The sequence below is a fragment of the Delphinapterus leucas genome, chromosome 9 (genome assembly GCF_059928025.1).
Source record: "Delphinapterus leucas isolate spDelLeu-1000000601 "Yukka" chromosome 9, BTC_Dleu_Yukka2, whole genome shotgun sequence".
NCBI classification, from domain to species: domain Eukaryota; kingdom Metazoa; phylum Chordata; class Mammalia; order Artiodactyla; family Monodontidae; genus Delphinapterus; species Delphinapterus leucas.
The window spans coordinates 67,367,907-67,391,946 of NC_143137.1; the positions used below are offsets into that span (position 1 = coordinate 67,367,907).

The 24,040-nt window shown below is 36.0% G+C and overlaps 1 protein-coding gene across 1 annotated transcript in view; it reads right to left on the minus strand.

Moving 5' to 3' along the window:
* Positions 1-20,164, minus strand: part of DGKB (diacylglycerol kinase beta) — a 57,347-nt gene extending 37,183 nt beyond the window's left edge. The window contains exons 1-2 of the mRNA XM_089917091.1: positions 20,153-20,164; positions 7,989-8,142 (exon numbers count right to left, since the gene is read on the minus strand). Coding sequence (XP_089773217.1) covers positions 7,989-8,142; positions 20,153-20,164 — 166 coding nt within the window. The remainder of the gene's footprint in view (positions 1-7,988; positions 8,143-20,152) is intronic.
* Between the last annotated feature and the right edge of the window lie 3,876 nt (positions 20,165-24,040).

The following is a 24,040-nucleotide window of genomic DNA, read 5'->3' on the forward strand; positions in this document are numbered from 1 at the left end:
TTATGATTGATTTGAGACTCTGTAAAGTACTAAATATCTTATTGCCCTCATTAGGATCTCAAAAACTGAAAATAAGTATTTGTTAACATATTATGCAAAAATCTTAAGATAACACTATCATTTAATATGTAATTATTAAGATGCAATTCAAAATACAAAACCCCTTTATTTTGGGTCAATAAATTTAATAGCAAAAATGAACACTTTGAAAACCAAAATTTTACTTAGCATATTCAGACAGAACAATAAAGAAACCTATATAATCAAGTTCAGTATATTCAAACCCATTTAATAATTAAAGAGGAGATCTGGGAGAAACTTTTCTTTTACCGACAGTAATTTTATCATCAATGGGGCCTTGAAGTTACGGAGTTTTCTCTGGTTTCAGGGAAGGATTTTTAGGTCTTTCAGGGTTTCAGGATAAAAAATTTATTGGAGTAAAATAATTTTTAGATTACTACTACTACTAATAATAATGATTAGAAGTCTGAATTTGGTACTATAGAGGCATAAAAAATGTAATGGCTGACATACATAAATGCTTATTGGCCAATGGATAGAAACTCTTGTATCTTTATTTCTAGGGCATTTGTATGTAGGTATATAAGCTGCACAGACTATAATTGTTATTATCAATAAAGCATATCAACAGTGATAAAAGCGCAAATATATCTGAAATGCCCTACTGTGTGCCAAGAATCTCCGCATCTCATAGTTACGTAAGTCTTGTACTCTGTTCAATTGGTGTTTTATGGAACCTGGCCTGCCCTTGTTTGCATGGTGGAAACTGAAGTAGCTTATTAGACACAAAAGGCCTATAAAGCTACTTTACACTACACACACACACACACACACACACACAAACATTTTTACTATCCTTAAAACAGTACTGATAAGAGTAATACTTTCTTCTCAGCACAGTTAATGAAGTGTGTCTTCTGGCAAGAACACTCAGTAAGGTCATTTGGCAAAAGAACATTTTCCCAAAGGTTTAAGTACTTCATTTTCATTGCACAATTTTCTGTTCTTAACTTGATTAACTTCCTTATGGACAAAAGGGCATTGTTTCTCCTTTTCTGTCTAAAAAATGCCATTGTGGTATGACTCTCTGGTTGTACAGACAACATGAAAAGAGCTAAATACCATTACTGATATTGTAGCTTCACAGAATTCACTAACCATTGCCACATCAAATGAGCAATGAGAGGGGACCCAAGATAAAGTACCTGAAGTTTTTCAGAGATAGTTTTTATTATTCTCAATCTTAAATATCTTTGGGACTTTTTTTTTTTTTTTGCGGTACGCAGGCCTCTCACTGTTGTGGCCTCTCCCGTTGCGGAGCACAAGCTCCGCACGTGCAGGCTCAGCGGCCATGGCTCACGGGCCCAGCCGCTCCGTGGCATTTGGGATCTTCCCGGACCAGGGCACGAACCCGCGTCCCCTGCATCGGCAGGCGGACTCCCAACCACTGTGCCACCAGGGAAGCCCTGGAACTTTTTTATATATCTTTAGCCTCATCTGTCTTCATGATAGCTTCCACACCACTGACAGTGTAATTATTTTCTGGCTTACATCCTTTTCATGGCTCTCCAATTTCTTCTGGATAAAATTCAAAACATAGCATGATGGACAACACTCTCTACTATGGGGTCCTGGCTACCCACCTCATCTCTCCTCCAGTCATGTCATCTGTCCCAGCCCAACTGAGTCAAGGCACAGCCCCAGATCTCTCAGGACTCCCCAGAAGTCTACCTTCCTCAACTCTCTGAAGGCAGTCAGGACTCTAATCCTGCCAGGATTGCTCCCCCAACTCTACCTCCAGGCTGTGCCCAATACTTCCAAGGTCATGACTACTATCTACTCTGGGCCCATCAAAAATGACCTTATGACCCTCATCCCAGTTTCAGTCAGTCATGAGAAACCTAGGACTTTCAGTCATCCTCAGCCTTGACCTGCACTTTCTATCTGATTCATTTTCGCCAACAGCATTCATTCCATTTGACGTGCCACAAATTTTTATTTTTAGGAGTCTTTCTCTCACCACTAGAATGAATAGTACCTGGCACATTGTTAAATGATCAATAAATATTTTTGAATGCATAAATATTGAATGTCTTAAAGTTTGTGCACTGTCCTTTGATGGGACATGATTTTAAGATTTAAACAGAAATTGTATATGTTGCTTTCTCTTCTTGGAACTCCCTTCTAATCCACTCCCTCCCATCCCTCCCACTACCTCTACCTGGATAATTTCAATTTATGGTTAAAATCTCAGTCACATGTTCCTGACACATACAGCACAGCACTTGTTTTATTGTAGTAAAACTGACCACCTATCTGTTTTTTTCCGTGACTCTAAAGCATCCTCAGCTTTCTTGTGGAATTCCTGGCACATAATGTGTTTTTAAAAATGAATGGTTGGATGCATAAATTAAGGAAATAATAAAATGAATAATTAAATGGTACGACTGGTCAGTTCACTACATGATCTGATTTAAACGGCGCTAGGAAAATCTTCTCTTTGTGTGCTATAAAACAACTAGTAAGAAATAACAAAAACTCTTACACTGACCTATGGTTAATAAAGGATGTTCCTATTATAAAGTCAATGTTTTGGACACTGGGGAGCCCAACAGGAATATATAGTATGAGTGTCTGAACCAGTTAATAAATCACATCACATTCTCTTCTAATTGCCATATTCTTAGAGAAAGTAATTGTTATTAATAACTGCTGTTAATTGCTGTCCTACACAAAAAGAAAAACAATTTAGCTGAAGAGGGTTAATTCCAGGAGTTTCTGTGTGACAACTGTCAAAGGTGGGATTTGGAGAGAGGCAGGGATGTCCCAGCTAATCTACAAGAGGCAGATGGTGGGACTTTAACAAGGGTGACAGGGTTGCTTCCCAGCTACACTCTCTAGGTATCCCATCTTACTGATCACTGCATCCATAGCATGGTACACAGCATGTGCTCTTGAATTAAAATGAAGCATTAGCTGAGACCTGAAGGAGCTGGGTTTTGCTGTGAAATAAGGGCAGAGGGAACATCATGCAGAAAAGCCCAGAGTCCTGAGTAAGCACAGCAGGTTTTAAGTCACAGCAAACAGTTGGATATGAAAAGAATCTGGGTGCATGGGGCAAGGAGACAGAGAATGAGGACGGTAGGCAGGCTCTATAAGCTGCATGGCATTGGCTTAATGCTATGGAACTCAGATTTTATCATCTTCTTAACTGCACTGCCCAGGCCCTGGAGTCTCTGTAAGGTCACTTCAGGAGGGGGTGTCTCCAGAGGCAGGGGGAAGGCAGAGTGACTAGGACTCCCTGTACTCAGACCTCTCCCGCACCACCCTCAAAGCAAAGTAACTCTGCTTTAATCGGCTTTAAATATCAAGGATTTATGTTTACGTGGGAAATAAAGGTTTAAAAAACATTCCACAAGGTGATTGTGAAAGTCTGCACTTGGGAACCCATGAATAATTATCATCAGGCTTCTGTGTTAGAAAGAACATTTTCCAGATGGGAGGGCAGGGCCTGGCTGGGAGTCATGCTAATTGATAGTCTAGGACACAAACAATGATGTATCAAACTGACACAGGCAGAATGTTTGAGAAGAAGTTACAACGAGTAATAGCATTTTGTGATTAACTAAACCTAAGTAGTGAGGCAGTGAAGGGTAGGAAGGGTCCAAGATTTTAGGGTAGGGAAATTGATAAATACTCAGGTTCCTTTCAACCAGAAAGAAGACAGGAATAGAAGCAGATTTGGGTAGAATATAATTATTTGACTTTCCAATCCACTTAGTTTGACTCCTTATGGAACACTCACTCAGATGAAGGGCTCCATCTGGAATATAGTAATATGTATTCTCTGTGAGCTGAAGAAACCGTTTTGGGTTGTGTGGGAAACAATTGAGCATTTTATTTTAGACAGCACCTGTTTTTTTGTATGATGTGAAAAAAAATGGCATCTGTTGAGAGTGAGGGGAAAGATATGAATAAACTAAAGGAGGTTTAAAAAGTTTAACCTGATTGATCTAGGAGACAGTATCAAGAATAAATACTTTTCAGAATAGATTTTTTTAAAAGCTGAAGAGGTGTTAAGGCCATGTTAATACTGGGTGTTAGGAATGTGTAGTGACAACAACCTGCATGCAGATTTATGAGATTTCTCCCTGGATATGCTCAGTGTGCAAATAGCAGGGACTGAAATATGGGATCATAATAGTGATCCATGGTTGAGGGTTTGTGAGCCACTTGCGGAAAAAAAAAAGGATTCCAAATAATTAAACATTTCTGTAAAGATAATAGTTCAAGTGATAGATTCTAGGGATGAAGGTAAGATCAGAAATTGGTTGTTGGACTAGCAGACAGGTTTAGGATTAGGGATTTGGGATTTACAATGAAGCAGAAAAGGTTATAAGAAAGCTGGAAAGATGGTATATTGGGGATATATTTAAAAACTAAAAGACCAACATGGGAACAGCAGAATTAATCATCTTATATTTAAATAGGGGATAAGAGGCACTTCACGGAAACAAAATGTTCCAAAACAATACATAATCCACTACATGAAATGCCAGATGGATCATTAGGTTCAATGAAACACAACTACATACACACTCATAACTTTTATACCTATTTATAATTATTTTTAAATGTTTTATTCTATAAAAACTAAATGTTTTACTTTTACCAAATATGTGATCATTGTTCATTAACAAGAATAACATTTTTTTCCTTTTAAAAAGTTTGTCTTCTTATTGAGAAACCTTTATTGTTCAATTGATATACAGAATCAAGAATGGCTACCATATTCCTGATGGTAATGTGGTAATGAAACATGTGAACTCTCAGAGCAGATAAACAAAGCAGATTATATAGCACCTCTTTATTCAAAATTCATTTGTAATTTTTTTCAACCACAAATACATCTTGCGTAGATAACTTAGATTATTGCAAAGCAAGTTTCTAGGAATAAAAATCTATGTATCTTTCAGTTTCTGAGTCAAGGCTACCCCAGGCCTTGAAAATTTTATTACTGTCCAGGGTTCCTTATTTCCCAGAATAAAAACCACTATCAAAGGTAATTCTGAAAATACACAGGATGAGAAACAGTCCTACAAAGGACACTATGCACCTATGTCTTAAAATGTGGAGGCCACGCTTTGAAAAGCCATCACAGTTTAATTTATTATTGCTGCATGAGGGTTACGCAGCCTATCTTACAATTCCTTTCAAGTAGGTCTATGCAGGATGTGTGATTGTCCCAAAAGAAGTACTATTTGTTATTCCTTATTTTTTTTTCCCATTTTGAAACATGGTTTGATCTCTACTCCTTGTAAATTTGGTATCTTCTACGTAGTACTTACTATGTGCTATCTGAAGAAAAGAGGGTTTGAGGTTTGAATTTCTTTTTTTTTTTCTTTGCGGTACGCGGGCCTCTCACTGTTGTGGCCTCTCCCGTTGCAGAGCACAGGCTCCGGATGCGCAGGCTCAGCGGCCATGGCTCATGGGCCCAGCCGCTCCGCGGCATGTGGGATCCTCCCAGACCGGGGCATGAACCCGTATCCCCTGCATTGGCAGGCGGACTCTCAACCACTGCGCCACCAGGGAAGCCCTGAATTTCTTATAAAACTACCAAAGTAATTAGATTGTCTCTTTCCTCCAAGTGTGACACAATTAGTCTGAGTCTGTTGACTCAGAGAGACAACATATCAAAAAATGTTCCCCCTTCTTCCTCAAGACAGTATTTGTCTTCTTAAAGAAGACAGTGTTTCCCAAGGACAGTATTGCTTCATGTAAATTTAAATAAGGGACAACTTTGTTATTTCTAAGGAATATGCAATCCATTTATAGCATGAAATGGAGAACACAGAAGTTTTCATTTCTAGATCCAAGTAAAAACCTGTCTCATATAAAAATTTTCGGCCCAGAACACTTGTAAGCTCTGAAACCACACTTTAGAACAAACTAAACGGAACTCATTCACAGAAAACAGCAAGTGTGGGGAGTCCTCTCAGTTCATGGTATAAGGGGAATCATTTCAGGAACGAAAAATATTTGATGGGTAGTTAAAGGTTATAAGCATATGAATTGCTCTATATTTTGAAGGGATCATCTGTTTTAAAAAGCTTGGACCAACATGTGATTGCTCGAGGAAGAATATTTTACTCCATTAACAGAAAGGGAAGCAGCACAATGTAAGGCTTAATAGTGTGGACTCCTCATCAGATTGCCCAAGTTTTGTTTCTGGCTCAGTCACCTATTTCTTAATTATATGTTTTAAGCTTTTTATTTATTAGAGTGCTAATTAGTAAAATTCTCCTCACCTCTTTACCCACACTTCGATATTCTACGTTGTGACGCTAGGACGGGAAGTCTCGACCAGAGGCTCCCACGGGATACTTAATCCCCTCTCAGGGGATCTGTAAGGTCAAAATGCTATCAGTGATGATTCTGAGATATCATTTGCTTTTTTCACTCTCATTCTCTCATGGGTGTACAGTGGACTTTTCAAGGGGCTACCTGACATGATATGGCAACGCAGCAGCGGATGTGGTTATTCAGCTGTCTTCTATGGAGTTGGATGTTAGTCATTTGCAACAGTGTGAAATAATGTCAATCTTCTCACTCATTTTTTTTTTGTTTTTGAAAATAGTCATTTTTCCTAAAGATGTTATTTTTGTCAACATCTGAGGGGACGATCACTGTAATTTCTAGAATGTGTCATCTTTAATATGGTAAATAGAAATAAATATCACCCATATAAACAAGAGCATTTTGGGGTCCTCAATAATTTTCAAGAGCCTAAAAGAGTCCTGAGATCAAAGAGTTTTGGAAACACTGCTGTAGACTATATTTCTCCATTGCCAGATGGAAACCTGTTGGGTTCACAGGGGGCACTAGAGAGACAACAGAAGGGAGGAGGGAGAAGGGACAAGTTCCTGCTGGTCTACCTGCACTTATCTGTTAGATCTCTCCAGCATCTCACCGTCCCAGCATCTGGTGCCAGTAGCAAGGCGCTCTAGTCTTGTGGCAGCTTACTGCCACACCAAGAAGGCGCAGTGAGCTCCCGCAATTCAGTCCTGCACAGACCATGGTGATGCTGTAAGAGGTCTGACTTCCAGGGCTGCACACTCCTCCCTGAGCTCCTGAGCTATCAGAGCCAATCAGGAAGGATCCCCTCCACAGGAGTCTGACAGTGAGACCTGCCAGGCAACACCCACCCCCCAACTCTGCCTCCCAGGTCCTAGAGGTCCTCCTTCCAAGCTTCTGGGTTTTGAAGACTCCAACCCAGGGGAGGCCTCTGGTTCTACCTCAGTGTGTCTCAGTGCTCATCTTCACTTTTTCAACTCTCCGACACTGTTTAACCAGTTTCCTATTGCACATTTTCTAAAGTAATATAGTGAGATTTCTATTTTCCTGACTGTGTGGAGAGTGATACAATTAGTGACAGGTAGTAATGCATTAGGCATCTCTAAAAAGCTACACCTAATGAGAGAACCAACCATCTCTATGGTGACAAACTGAATTAAGTATCTAAGAGAAAAATCTAAACTCTGTTCTGAGTTTACAAATCTAAAAATGTGAAAGTATACTGGTAATTTGAACAAATGATATTAAATACTATGTTTTTACATAACTGCCTTGTGACTACATATATTTATATATATATATATATATACACACACACACACACATATATATATTCCAGTCATTTAAAAGAGCACTTTCCTATATCTGATGGAAGTATCTCTTAAAATTATTACCTAAACATAGACTTCTAAGACATTGAAATGACAAGTGATGAATAATGATAAAATATATTTTCTCTAATGTTTAGTTGCACAGTCTTAGTATGAAAGGATAAACCCTGCAATAAAGGTAATTTTTAAACAAATCATCTCAGCTTACAGAGAACTTATAATGATTTTTCCCTTTGAGGTTTTTGCATTACACACATTTTTAAAGTAAATAATTAAACTTACCACCTGAGAGGAGAGCAGGCTTACTTTTTACCATTGGACTAGAATGAGGAAACTTGTTGCTAAATGACATGAAAAGGTGTGTTGTGAAATCATCAGGAAGCTCGGCTTCCAGGAATGTCTTCATAAATAGCTTGAAACCTTCAAAATCTATTGTCTGGAAAAAAAATTTAAACATATATTTTAAGACTCAGCCAATGTTAAGATTCTGTGCTATGCTCAAAATCATTAGTAGGAGACACGACCTCAAACATTCTTAAATCCAAGTCTACAAAAGGAAGGTAACTATTTGAGAAGTAAATCGGGCAGTCAGTCCTAGGTTGACACTGGTGAGTAGATTTGTATGTCTTACCTGCAATAATGGAGCAGGAAAACCAGGAGCTTTTCACTCAGACATCTCTATTTCCACAGTATCTATGTGGCCTTAACATTTTTACTCTTTGAAACTTAATTTCCTCCTCTGTGAATTGAGTATAATATTCCCGATCCCGTAAAGTTGTTATGATGATTAAATCAGACAATTATGTGAAGATGCCAATGCAGAGTCATGAACACAGCATGAATACTCAGAAAGAAAGGTATTTCTCTCATCTCCCTTCTTTGTCTGAACATTGTTTTCGACAATTGGAGAAAGTGGTTGACATGAAAGTTTCACCCTAACACCAAGACGAGTGGATATAAAATTCTAAAGTGAAATTCTAAATCTTCCTATGCAGATTTTCAAAGAAATCTACTTCACGATCCATGCTCACTCTTACTCATTGCAGGACTATAAAAGCGTCGACATTTACATGCAAAGAACCATTGCTACTTTGGGAATCTCCATGTCCACTTGGGGAAATGGTGATGGGAGCCACTTCTATCCTCAAGTTAATGAGAGGATTTCACAGGAGCTACTAGGAGAGCTTGCTTTCTCCAAGTAAATGAGGACAGTGGGCCAGGATCTGACTCCTGCCTGGGAAACTGAGGACAAGGCTACAGGTACTCGGGACAAAGACAAGAAAATGGTATTGTACTGGGCTTGGCCAACCCTCCTTGTGACTGCAGGGACAATAATGCATAAATGTTGCCTAGGAAATAGCTGTAGACCGCATGGAAGAGAAGGCCCCTGGAGCTGTGCTGGATACTATCCAGTAGGCCATTTGAAGGGACTAGGAAACCTACAGAGAAGAAACTGAGATAAAGCCACATCTGTCCAGATCAAGAGACTGCAAGGGCTATAGGCCTCATAGGAAGCCCTTGAGGGGCACTTTTTTTATTACCCAGTTTAACGTAACTGACATGAAACTAAAAATAAGGAAAAAATAAAACTTGGCAGATTAATGCTCCTAAATTTTTACAGAATCCTGGCAGAGGAGAATAAAATTAATTCCATAAACTGATATTTTGGATACAAAAAGTCTATTTTTCCTATGTAAAAATATTGGGATAAGGTGGTAGAGAACAACCAATTTTATTATTGTACTGTTTTGAATAAACCTAAAAGGGAATCAGACATACAGGGGTATCATTAGGAGAAAGGAAATTTTTGCAGATTAGATCGCATGCCCTTTAAGTATATGTACTGTGTATGCTTTTGTACCTAACATAACCTCAAGCTAATACAAAACAAAACCAAAAACGTCACTTTATTTATTAATGGTTCCAAGACTCTGTCTACAACTTAATCTGACATTTTTGGTTAAACTTAACTTAGTCTTGTTTTGCTTATTAATTCTCAGAAGGGCACTTCAGATGTTTATATTGGTGGCGGTAAAAAGACTTCATTTCCTTCCATATTTAATGAATCACCTCCACCACAGAATATTGTAAATTCTACTAGTGGATTGAACCACAAAACTAAAAACTGTGAATAATATGAATATATAAAGAATAGCATCAATTAGCAGAAGTACTTTCAAAAAGCAAATTGCCACAATGAATGAAGCCAAGGTTTCAAAATACACAAATGAGGCCAGAAGCCAGACTAGTATATCCAAATAAGTTGCCTTGAGCTGGGCACCTATTCTTACTAATAGGATTCCTCAGGATGGCGTATCAAAAGAGAAGTAATCCACACTCAGCTGGATGAGTGACCAACACTTGTCAATAATCTTCAACATGTGAGAAAGTCTATGGGGAACGCAGGAGTTAATGCTATATGCAAAGTTATAGGAAATTTATATGGTAAACATTCACAAGCATTGTGATTAAAATCAAAGTTACTTATAGTTGCTTTTCTTCCTGTACCCTTTTGTAGTCAGCACTGTGTTTGGAAACATAACAGATGACAGAGCATGGCTTTGAAGTCAGGCTACCTAGATCAACTCTCAGATCCAACACTTTCCAACTGTGTGACAGTGGGCAATTTATTAAGTTCTCTGTGCCTCAAATTCTTCATCTATAATACCAACCTCTTGATTTGTTAGGAAGAATTCCAAATGGTATTTGACGAATGGGCCTTAAAACCATATTAACTTAAATGTTTCCATTTGCATTTAACAAATCATTACATGGTTCATTGTTTTTTTGGTGGGTGTTTTTTAAAATTGTCGTTGTTTACTTGTTTTTCACTTTTTTTTGTTTCGTTTTTTGAGAAACCAGGTAATGAAATGTGAACAAAGACTATAATTGCTGAAATTTTTTTCTCTGAATCTTCCTTTACAATAAGATTATATTTTAAAACAATTATTTCAAGCCAAGGGTTTGATGTGGGAGCAGGAAAACAACAACAACTAACCAAACAACCAACAAAAACAAAAACAAGGACTCCAGAATAAAAAGATTTTGTTTCATATTCCAATACCTCCACTCACCACCTGAGTGATTTGGGGCAAGAAACATATTTTCTCTTTTTAAGGAAAAATCTGCCACATCCCAAGTGTGATAACCCACATAGGACCTCCTTGAAATTGGTGCTTGTGATTTCATGATGAAAACCAGAAAAATAGACAACCAAAAGGAAGAAGTGAACTTAATGCATGACATCCCTCTTAATAAGGAATACATTTCTCCTTGGTCCTTCTTTTTTCAGATCTCAGGAAAACTTTCAGAATTTTCTCCAGTGTTGTAGCTCTCCCTTGCTCAGCAATCAAAAAATAGCTTAGTTTTATTATCTGACATCACTACACCTTAATTTCCTCCATATAAGATCAACTGTTCAGCATTGCTGCCTAAACGTAATAATAAATTGACGTAAAGCACTTAACGCACCCTTGGACACATAGGATGTAAAAGAAATAAAATAGTAAAAGAAAAAAAGGAATAAGTAAAAAGAAGCACTTGTTTGAGGTTAGAGGGGTTTTTTCATTATCTTAATTTGCCCACCTCTTTATTGGTCCAAGAAACTAGAATTTCATTGCATTTTTCCAAATCTAACCCTCTGTTTTTGGGGTCTTAGATATTTTGCTGTAATTTTTCTGCGTCAGGCAACATTGGCAAATTACTGCCTTCAGAAAGCAAGCCTTTAAAAACAGATTATCTTACTTAAAAAAAAAATAAAAACTTATCATAGACATAAGAATAGAATAAAGATTTCCCTAGTTCTTAAATGATTTCCATGAGATGATGTCATCCTATTCATGACTGAAGTTTTACTGATGATATCAACTTTTTCCTCCAACTTCTTTACATTATTGGTGGCAGCAAACTTCCTTTCTCTTACATTTCCTGTCATTACACACAGCTTAAAATGCTGCAAACCCCAAACGTCTTCAGAGCCAAAAGGCAGCTGCTTCAGTGTTTCAGATTCACTGAGGAATTAATCTTCAATGCCTTTCCTGGTTAACCCATTTTTTTCTTATTAGCAAAAGATTTTCCAATCTTTTCTAAAATTCTATGCTGTCCAAAGTACAAACATTTCTGTAAGTGGATAATGTCCTCAATCTATACATTTTCCTTATCTCATGATTTAGCAGAATATCTTGAAATTTAAGTATCTTATTTTCTACTGCTATCATCTAGCAGCATTAGCATTGGTTTTTGAAGACTGTGACCTTTAAATAGAATGAGATCATTTATATGCACAGCAATCGAAACACTAATGAAAAAAGTAGGGTCAGGCAATTGAATGAGTGTTCAAAAATCGAACTGGCTGTAAGCTCAAAGACAGATACATCAAATGATGTTTAAAATTTTGAAAACTGCTTTTTCATTTTTTTTTCCTGAAGGAACAGGCACAGACTATTTAGGGAGATAACACAGAGAATCTGTAAAGAATACAAACTTGGGAAGCTGCTCAGATGTTGTTGCCAAGTTGGCACAAAACCAAAAACACATTTCTATATGCCTTTCATTACTATATCTGACCATCTGGTTTCTTGGTGTTTAAATCCCTGCTAATACTAAAGAAATAACTCTAGTATTCATCCAAGTAGATTCAAACTGAATGAAAATAAATGTCGTCATTCTATCATTACTTTATTTTGGCAGTCTTGGGATGAAGATTTTCTCATATTCAGCAAATGTTCATCATGCATACATCCACTTTGTACTGGGCTCTGTTCTCAGTGGTGTGGTAAAAATGTTACTGATATATGCAAAACTCCTTCCACCAGGAGGCTTATCTTCTAATGAAGGGAATAAGAAAAAATCCAAAATAAACAGGATAAAAGTACAGTGTCTGAAGGTATTAAATGTTGCCTAAAAAAATAAAGAAGGAAAGGTTTATATATGGGGGAGGGGTGCTTACAGTTTTAAATCTGAGGACTAGGAAATGAGAATTGGTTCTTTGAATAAAGATTTAAATGAGATGAGGGAGAGAGCTTCGTACATATTTGGAGAAAGAACATTCCAGATCAAACAGGTGGTGCGAATATCCTGAGGTATTAAGATGGTCCTGTTGTAGAGGATTTGCTGTAGGAGCTAGTGAGGAAAAGCAGGGGTCCCGAGCAGGACTGAGGGAGGACTAGAGAGATAGGATCTTTGGTGGTGTGTGGATGGGGGCTGATCCTGTAACATGTACTAGACAGTCAATAAAGCATTATGGTTTTAAGGTAGAGAGGAACAGTTACTGGAGGGATTGCAGCAGGAGATCACATGGTCTAACACATTTTAACAGGATCATATGACCATGATAGGATCATAAGACTCTTTTATATAATAGGATCATTTTATATAATAGGATCTTACAACTTTTATATCACACAAAAGATTGTCCAATTTTCACACTTTCTAACAAACTTGTATACACAGCTGATTAATAAGTGATCTTTAAAAGAAAAAAGGAATCATTGAACTATTATAGATTAAGGTACTAGCTAAAACCATTCACAAAGAAATGACTTTAATTCATTTACCAGCAAGTATGGACTGAGTACCTGCTATGTGTACAATACTGTTGGCTACTGGGCAAAAGAACTCTGATCAAATGAGGTAGGCAGTAACTTAAATTAGAGGCTTTCTTTCACCATTTCCATTTCAATTCTGCTATCTAATTTATATCATTAACTAATTATATTAAATTGAACATTGATGTAAAGGTCACTGAACCAAAGTATATAAATTAATATGTAGCATGGCTAACTTCCTGAGATTTCAAATACATATTTTTTTATATTAAAATACTTTCAGAAGAAAACTGTGCACTTTAAATGTCTCATTGTTTATGCTTATTTTGTATTGCAATTTATTGTTCATTACTTCAAATTTCAGAGAGCTCCTTGATAGTCTCCTAAAACTGCCATGGAGAAACTTCTGTTAAAAGATAAAGAGTGAAAGTGAAAGTGTGAATTTCACATTGGATTTTTAAAGCTTAGTTTTGGCAAATGAAATTATTTTTACTACCTCAGAGGTGCATAATTTATTAGTTGCACTTGTCTTTACCTAAAACTAACATTTATTAAGTCTCAGTAAAGAGAAAATTAGAAACATGTTTTTCAGTAAGACGATAAATGGCAAGAATAACAAACAATGCTACTCCAAGTTATTTTAGTAATTATGAAATACAAATAATGGATTAGAAGAATTTTAAGCAGATTATTTTTATCGTGATTTTCAGTATATCTTGTGATCAAGAGTCTGTACCCAACTACATTTTGTACTTAGCAGGAATCCGTCCTACTTTCACAGAGTAGGACGTTGTCTTGCCTATGTTTCAGTGCTGTCACTAGAACTGCTGTGAGCTGTTACTGAGGCACACACCATATGCTCTAAAAGTTATTTCTCCTCGAAAACTCAATAAAGATTTTGGGAACAACTATGCATATATAATTTTCATTAACAATGTCAGTTTTTAATGACTGCTTACTTGCATCTTTATTTTGAAAGAAAATTTCCAAAGGGAGTTCTCTTAATGAAGGTATGTGTGCAGGCAGAATTGCAAGTATCTCTTCTTCCCTGCTAGACTATAAGATCCAACACAACACTGCATCACATGGTGCCTAAAATAGTGTCTTTTACATTGTAAGTCCTCCTTATATATTTGAAGTATGGACACTGGAATAGCAAAAAAAGAAGAAAAAAAATAGCACAATTTCACTCAATTACCTCTTTGTAGGAAATCTAGCAACAAAGAAAACTGATTCAGGTAGGATGGTAAGAATTTGTGAAATAGAAAAAGCTTCTGAACAGGAATATACTGTTTCACTTAATAAATCTCAAATGAGATTACTTTAAAGTATAATAGCATATGGTTATATATTTAATATTGTAGATTAAAATAAAATCAATAAAACTAGTGATAACAAAATAACCAAAAATTTGGAATGGTTTCAAATATATACTATCCTATAAATTCTATTCTTTCTAATCCATCAAGGCCCAAATATACCAGGGTTATTATTGGGAGAAAAATCAAGATGGGAAGGTGTAGAAGGCAGACTAGGAAATACTCAGCCAGCATGTGAGAGTGAGGGATTGACATTTTACAACTGGGTAAAGACTTAAGAATTCAGGGCTTAAGAATTCCCTGAGTTGAAGCATTTTGTCAGCAATTTGAAAATATATTTAATAGTTTGACACTTTTTGATAGCAAAGATCATCTTAACCATTTGTATTTCTCCCACAGGTCCAGATACAATATCCAGTATATAACATACATGCAATAAATGCATTTGGGACGCAACCCAATTATTTTTGTTCCAAGTGCTTTTCTCACTTTCTGTATATTTATCTCTCACCAGTGCATGCTTTTATGCCAAACTCTTTCTTAAAGCCTCCAATATCTCCTTTTAATCTTCATAGTTAGTGATACACTCTATTATCCATAAGTGGAAAAATAAAATTAGCTGTTTGCTTAATATGTTTGTTGCATATAATGGAAACTCTCTAAATGTTATTGTGTTCCAGGAACTGCACTAAGTATTAATATGTTATGTGTATGCTATACTTCAATCCTCATGATAACCCCTTAAGTAAATGCTACTACCACTCCTATTTTATAGACAGAAATCTGAGGCTCAGAAAAGTCAAGCAAATTGTCCAAAGCCAAAAGCTCCTAGTTAGTGCCAAGGACCTAAATATTTCTGACTTCAAAGGCTACTATGTTATAGTTAATCAAAGTATAATTCTATAGACAGATTTTGATTTTTCAATATTCATACCTAGTACAACTGGTTTATCACCGTCAAATGTATCGACTAGTGTATCAATAAACTAGCCATTAGAGAAAAAAGGGAAATAAAATAAAGTATAAAAATAAAAAGTAATGGCATAACTACCTCTACTCAGTTCCACAATCTTGAAAACTGAGTTGACTGTAACTCTTTTTGACATACTAAGTGTAACCTATTACTTTTTTTTTTAACCTATTACTTTTGACCATATATCTGCAATGTGTTCTAACTCTGCCCCCAGCCTCTATTACAATCCCAATTGCCCGCCCAGCTTTCATCATTTGATTGGACTGCTTCAATAACTCATACCTGGTCTTCTCTTTAACTTAAGCCTGTTGTTCACATTAGCTTTAGAAGTATTTTCCTACATGGAAAATTTAACTCGTTGATCTTAGGAATATCATTCATGATTTCCTTTACCTATTAAAAAAACCCTTAAAATCCTTAGACACTCTAGGCTTTTCTACACAAATCTCTAGATTTATTTTCCCCTAATATCCTTAAATGTACTTCTGCTCAAAAAAAAATTCCTGTTGATGAAAACACACAAACAGAAACAACACACAAACCTTAAGATAAGTTTTAGTTGTAGCAAGCACCTAAAGAGTTTGCTCTACTTGTCCCTGAACAAGTGAAAAAGATCACCTGAAGATCCCAGCGTCACTTCTTCTCTAACCTGATTTTTAAGTCATATAAATTATTTAATAAATGTTATGAAAAAAATGAAAGAGCAACCTACACAGAATGTTTAAATACTGCATATCAAAGTTAGCTGTTATGATTAAACTCAGGAGAGTTACTAGTTTATTTTTCAAATTATTTAACCTTGTTTTTAAAACTCATCTGTAGAGAAAGCAATTGGAAGCAATTAGTATAATTGTATTTTATATACCCTAAATATTAACCTATTGTTAAATTTCTGTATATTTATTACAGAACACTAAGGGAGACATGGATCAACTGTGACATATCAACTGTAACAGATATCACCTAGCCACATGAAGCAGTCAAATCATTAATCCAAGCTTTCAATTTAGGATAGATGTAGCAGATGGTCCGTTCTCAAATTCTAGATGTTTTCAGAGATATAAAATAGTTTGTTTTTTTTTGTAAATGTTGAGATTTGATCCTCAGTGCAATTAAAAGAAACCTGCAAGAAGTTATTCAACTTGATTTGTTTAATTATGACATAACTAATTAATCTCACAAGTATCCATGCAAATATTTTCTCAAATTGTTGGATGTGGTTCCATTCTATGCAAGAGCAATTCTCTGAGTATCAAGGCATAAAAACTGAAGCAACATGGCGAAATAAAAGTTACTATGTATTTAACAATAAGTAATACACAGTCAAAATTGGGTTAATAACAATTGTAGTAGGCATTTTATTCTTCAGTTTGCCGGTACGTTTTCAAAACTGTGTTCTGGTTGTAGCTTTGATAAGAGGAGGAAGATGACTGAAATTGTGCTGATAGTAATAGGGAAGAGAAGCAGAAATACTGGTTAACATGTTACATCCATTCCTTGCTAACTAATTGTCCTGGCATTTATGCAGTTGTGAGAGGTGGAGCAAATACAACAGACACCATAACTATTGCCAGGACAGCACTCTGGATTGCAATCAGGCCTGACAGGGGAAGCAAATCCCATGTCATGTCCTCCACTCATACCTCACGGTAGAAGGAAATTAATTTAGCATTGGGAAAGACATCAGAGTGACAGCGTTATATTTACTACTTTATAGATGAGGAAAGTGAGGCTCTGAGAAAATCAAGGTTACAGGATTGGTTGGGGTGTGTCTCAGATATTCTCCCTTTCATCTTTCATAAATTTTCCAGAACTTTCATATGAAATCGTGTTGCTCCTTACAGCGTGATTCACAGCCACTGCCTCAAAACATCAATGGAACACCTGGCAGACAGAGACTTAAGTATTTTGCATATACTTTAGAATTTAACCCTTTTAACAACTCAGTAGAGACAATACTGTCTTCATTTTATAGGTGAAAAAACTCAGGCTAGGAGAGATGAAGTAACTTGTCCAAGACCTGCTCATATGTGGCAGATATGGATTTGAGTTCAGTTCAGTTGGAAACCTAAGACCCCTAAGACCATGTTTGCTCTGTTATACTTTCCAGGTGCTTTCTTTAATGGTAAAGGTTGAATTTGGTTCTGGAAGTACAATTATACCTTACAATACAAGGGTGTTTATATCATTGCTAATAATTATAATAGTGTCAATATCCTTGTTAAAGACATTTAAAATATACATTAGGCAGCAGCACTACAAAATGTAGGTTCTGAAATCCCAGGTTTCTTATTAAGGGGTTGAAGCAACTCACTTGTCTGAATAACACAAACCCAGTACAGAGTACTGAGTACAAAGATAGAGTAGGCCCAGGGAGCTATGAAAATTTAACTCAGCCTTAGGCCAAGAATCATCTAATGACAGGAAATGTAAAAAGAAAACCCTACACTCACAGAACACTGATAAACAAAGAACACACATAGAGTAATAAGTATGCATGCCCTCATTCTTTTTCCTTTTGGCTACCCTCAGCTTTCCACATTCTTTCTACTCTGCAACTGAAATTGCTTCCCTACTAAACAACTGCATATGGAACAAAGGCTGAGCCAGGAAAAGGAAGGAAGAAGCTCATTCTACTGACCCCAAGAAAAGACGCTCATTTGTCACCAGTTTTCAAGCAGCCTGGAGCAGGGACGAAGGCTGCGCAGAATAGTGTTTGCTGAGTAAGGTGTTCAACAAATGCCCTTTAAAAACTAGGGCCTGCTTAATAAAAGCAACTGTTTACTCTGAGGAGTTGCCTCCTAACAACATAAAGCTCATGTAGACAGTCTTTGGGGGAGCTAGTACATTTCCACAGAGGTCAGGGATGAGATCAGGGAAAGGCCATCCTGTGAAAGGGGCTGGTAAAAATCATCACCGTCAATGAGTTGCCATTTCAGTTGTGCTTCATCCTAGGAGACTGTAGTATGTAGGACCAGTGTCTAAGTCAGTCAAGATCATTCTGATGTAATCAATTGTACTGGGACATGTTGGGGATGAAACTGCAGTGCTTGTTGTCATTGAAACAACAGGGAAACTTGTGAATAAGAAGCAACTAGTACATAGCCAGTATTGTCCAAGGGAGACAATGTTATGGTTTTAGACAGCTCATGCATTTTAGTAAGATATATTCCCAGCAGGATATAAACATCTCCATTTAGAGAACTCAAAAGTGTTGTAATTCTAGGAATCCAACAGAACTATGGACCTAAAACTTCCTTGACAAAATGGACTTTACTAGGAGAGACTGGTTGAAACAACAGATGGATTGCTCTTTTTCCCAGGAGGGCTAAAATCAAGAGCTTTTCACTCATATTTTCTTCACAGATTCTAACAGCACTGTAGACCAATTAAAAAGTCCTTATCCATCTCATTTAAAAGCAATTATTAAATCTCCCACTGTAAAATAATAAGTTAAGACTTGCATTAAATAGGTCATTTTACCAGAGCCTGATTCTATTTTGGTGAAATTAGAAAATTAAGTTCAAGAGTCTACAAAACTGAAGCTGGCACTCTGGACCCTTTTTGATTCTACTGAGGTATCAGCTCCTCCATTTGAGTCTTTAATTTAAACAAAAACCAGTCACTTATAACTTTATAAGTATTACAGTTAATACTGTATATTATACGAATCTTATTGGTACGGAAGTATAGCTCAGTGATACGGATAAGAAATTCATAGCTCACATCAGAATAAAGAAAGGACAGATTTTAATAGAAAAGAAAATGTCTTACTTGTTTAAGAATGTCTTGTTTCTGCGCATGCAAGGAAAGAAAGAATACATGTGTTAAGGTAAGATAATTTATACTTATCATCTCATATTGCTGATAATTTAACTAAAAAGTCAAGTTTACAGATTGATTTTAAAGCATACCCTAGATCCATGGGTCTAAAAATGTGGTTCGAAAATAGCAGCTTCAGCATCAGCTGGGAAACTGATAAAAACAGAAAATTCTGAGCCCCATTCCAGAAACTAAGGTGAGGAGGCAATAACCTCTGTTTTAAGAAGACCCCCCAGGTGATTCTGATGCCAGCTAAAATTTGAGAATCACTGAATCAATCAATCTTAGAATGTAATAAGCAAACAGTTCTAATTGACATGAGATAAATATAATGAATAACACATACAGTATAATTAAAACCTTCCAGAGAAGAATGTGAAAATATAACAGTATATATATAGATAAATTTGATTATACTTATTCCCCACTCCTATTTCCTTCTATTAGAATAACATACCCAGCCTCTCTCCACCCCTTTAAAGACAAATATCTTTCTATACATAAGCCACTGCTTAATTTCTTCCCATCTATTTAGATGTCAATGAAATAATTTGGTGTGGAATTTGGAATCCATTGAAAAAATATTTATATATGCAATGCCAAACTGATTCTTTCTCATAGTATAAAATTCGATGACTCTCATGAATCAGTTACATCTGAGATGTTCTGAGTGTGTTTTACTATGAACCTTCTCACAAGGACTGGATGGCCACTACAATCTACCTGTAATCATACTCTTTATATTGTCCACATAAGATTAGGTGGAAACTAATAGGCATCTCTTACCTTGTTGGGCATGAGTCGGTAATAATTATGTGCAATGGAACAATGCTACGCTCATTACAGAAGCAATGTAATGCTTGCAATGACATGCAATGTCATTCAGTGCATGTGAAATACCTTTCCCTTCCCCTTATCCTTCTTATCTCCTCAGGTCTTCCCTCTCATTCTAATGGCCTAGCCAATTAAGTGAAGAGGAAATGTCTTAGACTGGGATCCCAGACAACCAGATTTTAACTACAGTTATTGTCACAAACCTAGATGGTTAATCTTGGGAAAGTCATTTTACTTTTTTTTTTTTTTTTTTGCTGTACGCGAGCCTCTCACTGCTGTGGCCCCTGCCGTCGTGGAGCACAGGATCCGGACATGCAGGCTCAGCGGCCATGGCTCACGGGCCCAGCCGCTCCACGGCATGTGGGATCTTCCCGGACCGTGGCACGAACCCGTGTCCTCTGAATCGGCAGGCGGACTCTCAACCACTGCGCCACCAGGGAAGCCCCATTTTACTTTTCTTAAGATGAGTTTCTTTACTTAAAAACTTTATAATCATATTTGTTTGGTTATCTCAACACCTTTCTCAAGTTTTTATTCTTAAAGAATCTTTAAAGCCATTGTTTAAATTTATATTTTATGAGTCTGTCATTTATTTCCTCATAGGAATTAAAAATAAATGAGTCATCCATATATTACACAATATTTCTCCTCTATTCAAATAGACTTAAACAGGTCACATTTTCATTGGATTAAGCTTTTATACACAGAGCTTTTATAATTCAGTAGTTCAAGTGAATCATAAGAAAAATAATGCATCTACTATTTAAGCAGCTTTACTTTGTAAAGGGGAGAAGCAATTTTAAAAGATATTTAGGTTGTTTTCTCTTTGTAAATACATTTTATATGGATGATACAAGCCACCTCCATTTTAGAAAACAAAGTATTAGTCATTTACTCCAAAGCAAGACTATATTAATCACTTTTCTTGTACAACTGAACATCAATTAGGTAGTCACTCATCTATGCCTACTTTGGGCTCAACTTGACCAGTCAATACAGAGTGGTAACTGCACATGTGAGTTGACAGTATGAATTATTTCCTACTATTAAAGTAACCTTTCATAAACTTGATGAAGGCATGTACTGAACAGAATCTCTAGGCCTTAAAGATTTATTTCTAAAACTGAATATTCCTAAATATTTCCTATTAGCTTTTGTAAAATACATACTAGTGTTTAAAAGACTCATAAAAACTTTAAATTTTTCTCCTGACGGGAAAATACCTATCAGCTTTAAAATTTGAGAGTGATTTCACTCTTAAATTAGAAATACTTTTGGGTCCTAATGAGATCTAACTTTTTTGTTTTTCAACTGTCATTATTTTAATAATGCACTTCAAGAGCAGACCTGTGCACTTATGGAGAGGTATTACATTATTGAAAAGGCTGACATCATATGCGTGTCTAACAATGAATCTAGTAATTACCTCAATAAATCCAGTACATGGTGACTGATAATCCCCATGAAACATATAATATCAGTAAGACTAAGTCTTGAGAGTCCTTTAAATAAGAAATAATTGAAGCAAACAAGATCACATTCCAACTGAATTTATAGCCGACAGCTATCTTTAGGGGGAAAAAACTGTTTTTCTCTCTGTATGTAGATTAGATAACATGCATGTTTTCAACTATGATTGGGAAATGTATATATTAATGAATTTTTGGGGTCTTACAGCAATTCAGTAAAGCTGTCATCTTTACCTTTCCAACCCTGCTTTCTTGGTCTTTGAGATTTTCAGTTCTACCAATTTATCTGCCAACATTCTTTCTCTCACTCTAAAGCATCTAGGAAAATGAAATGTGAGGAAAATGTAGGCCAGATGCCTGCTTTTTTCCCTCATGATATAGGCAAATGGGAGTAGCTTTAAACTGTCCATTTTCTGCATCATTTGTAGGCACTAAACATTAACTTTATTTTTAAAAAAGAAAATAAATCTTAGGTTAAAGAGCTTTAAAAAGTATAATTATGTATCAGAATGTAGACAGAATAAAAATATGGAAGGAAAAATAGTAAATATTGGAGTAAGAATAGTAAGTACTGGAAATACTAAAAGGAAATTATAAAACAATATGAATATTTTGAGGTCAGAATTTAGAGATTCGGTTTTGACTAAAATATTAGTTCTATGAATCCCAGAGAAGTTAAATATTAAGGATAGCCAAGAACTGTGCTTTTGTAAACATTCAAAACCACAATGGTAACGAAAACAAAAAACAGATCACATTTTAATCAGCAAACAAATCTATCTAATGAATGGCTAGATAATATATCCAGGCAAAAGAGTCTTCTACAAAGGGCAGTTTCTTTTAGCTCCCATACAACCCAACTGTCACTTGGTGAAGCTGCAAAAGAACTTACAGCAATGATGATCAAACATTTAATATGTAACATTTCTCAGCTAACCTTGTCTTAAAGACAAGGTTATTAACAAATAATTAGGGAGGGAAAGACATTCATTCAAGCAAGGTGCTTCAAAGCAATTGACAGGGCATCAAGTTTTTACAGGGAGAGATTCATAAGCTTATTGGTAACAGGCTAAAACAAGATAAGGAGAAAAAAATTCCTCTCTTTGTAGCCAAGCCTGCTCTTTAAAGTAAGAGACCACTTAAAGCCATCACAGAATCTTTCTTCAGTCAAGGGAATACTGCCTGCCCCATGCCAATGCTCATTTGGGGTTAACATCTGTATGTCAGAGAGTGAGAATCAGACACACTTTCTCTCCCGTTCTATCTAGAACTGTTTTCTGACTTTTAGGAAAAGAACCTAGCATGTATTATAAATAATCTATACACTTCCAAGCACACAATATAGAAATGTTCTTTTCATTAGCAAAATGCTTTTGGGTGAAAAAAGTAGTACACCATTTAATGTATCTTCCAGAATAGCATTTCATTATGAATTTCATTTTGTATACGAATGTCTATTTCCAAGGATTCTTTATTAAGAAATCCCTCCCCCAAACATCTATGTGAAACTTAAATAAAGAAAAAAGGTTTTACCCCTTCAGGATTATACTTTGCAAGCACACCATTACCATGGAATTCTTCAAGAACGTCTTTTACTTTCTTTGTAGAATCTATAGAAATAGAAAACACACAAATTATTTATATATGCTACTGTGGTTATATAACACAGTCCAGAAACAAAGACTTCTTAAAATATAAATAAATATCACCAGATATTAAATTTTAAGACAAACATGCAAAATGTTCTTCACCATTTTTGAAGGGCTATCTAATTGGAAAAGGCAATCACAAAAAAAGAAACAGGGGAACTCCCTGGCAGTCCAGTGGTTAGCACTCGGTGCTTTCACGGCCCAGGGCCAGGTTCAATCCCTGATCAGGGAACTAAAATCCCACAAGCTGCACTGCAGGACCAAAAAAAACCCAAACAAACAGGAAAAAGTATGTTTTGACCAAGAATGGGGACACTGTCTATGTATTACACGAATTAATGTGCAAATAAATGAATAGGTAGTATGCTTCTTCCCTGTTTCTTTTGATAACATAACTTCTAAATTAATGAAATAGTCTTAGTTTTTTTAAAAAAAATAGGTATTCTTTGTTAAACTTAACAATACACAGTGCATTTTTCAAGAATCAGTCTGTTAACTAATAGCCCTGCTGAATAAATAAGAAAAATAGAATCCATTCAGAGGCAAACTATAGATCTTAGTATTTTGCAGGCATTTTTAGAGAGAATTTTCTAAACACATAAAGCTCAACTTATTTTATATCAATTAAGAAAAAAGTTTAGATGTTATGAAAAGTATTTTAAATTATGTTTTGTCAAAATTTTTATAATTTTCAGGAGTTTCATCATATTAAGATGGTAACA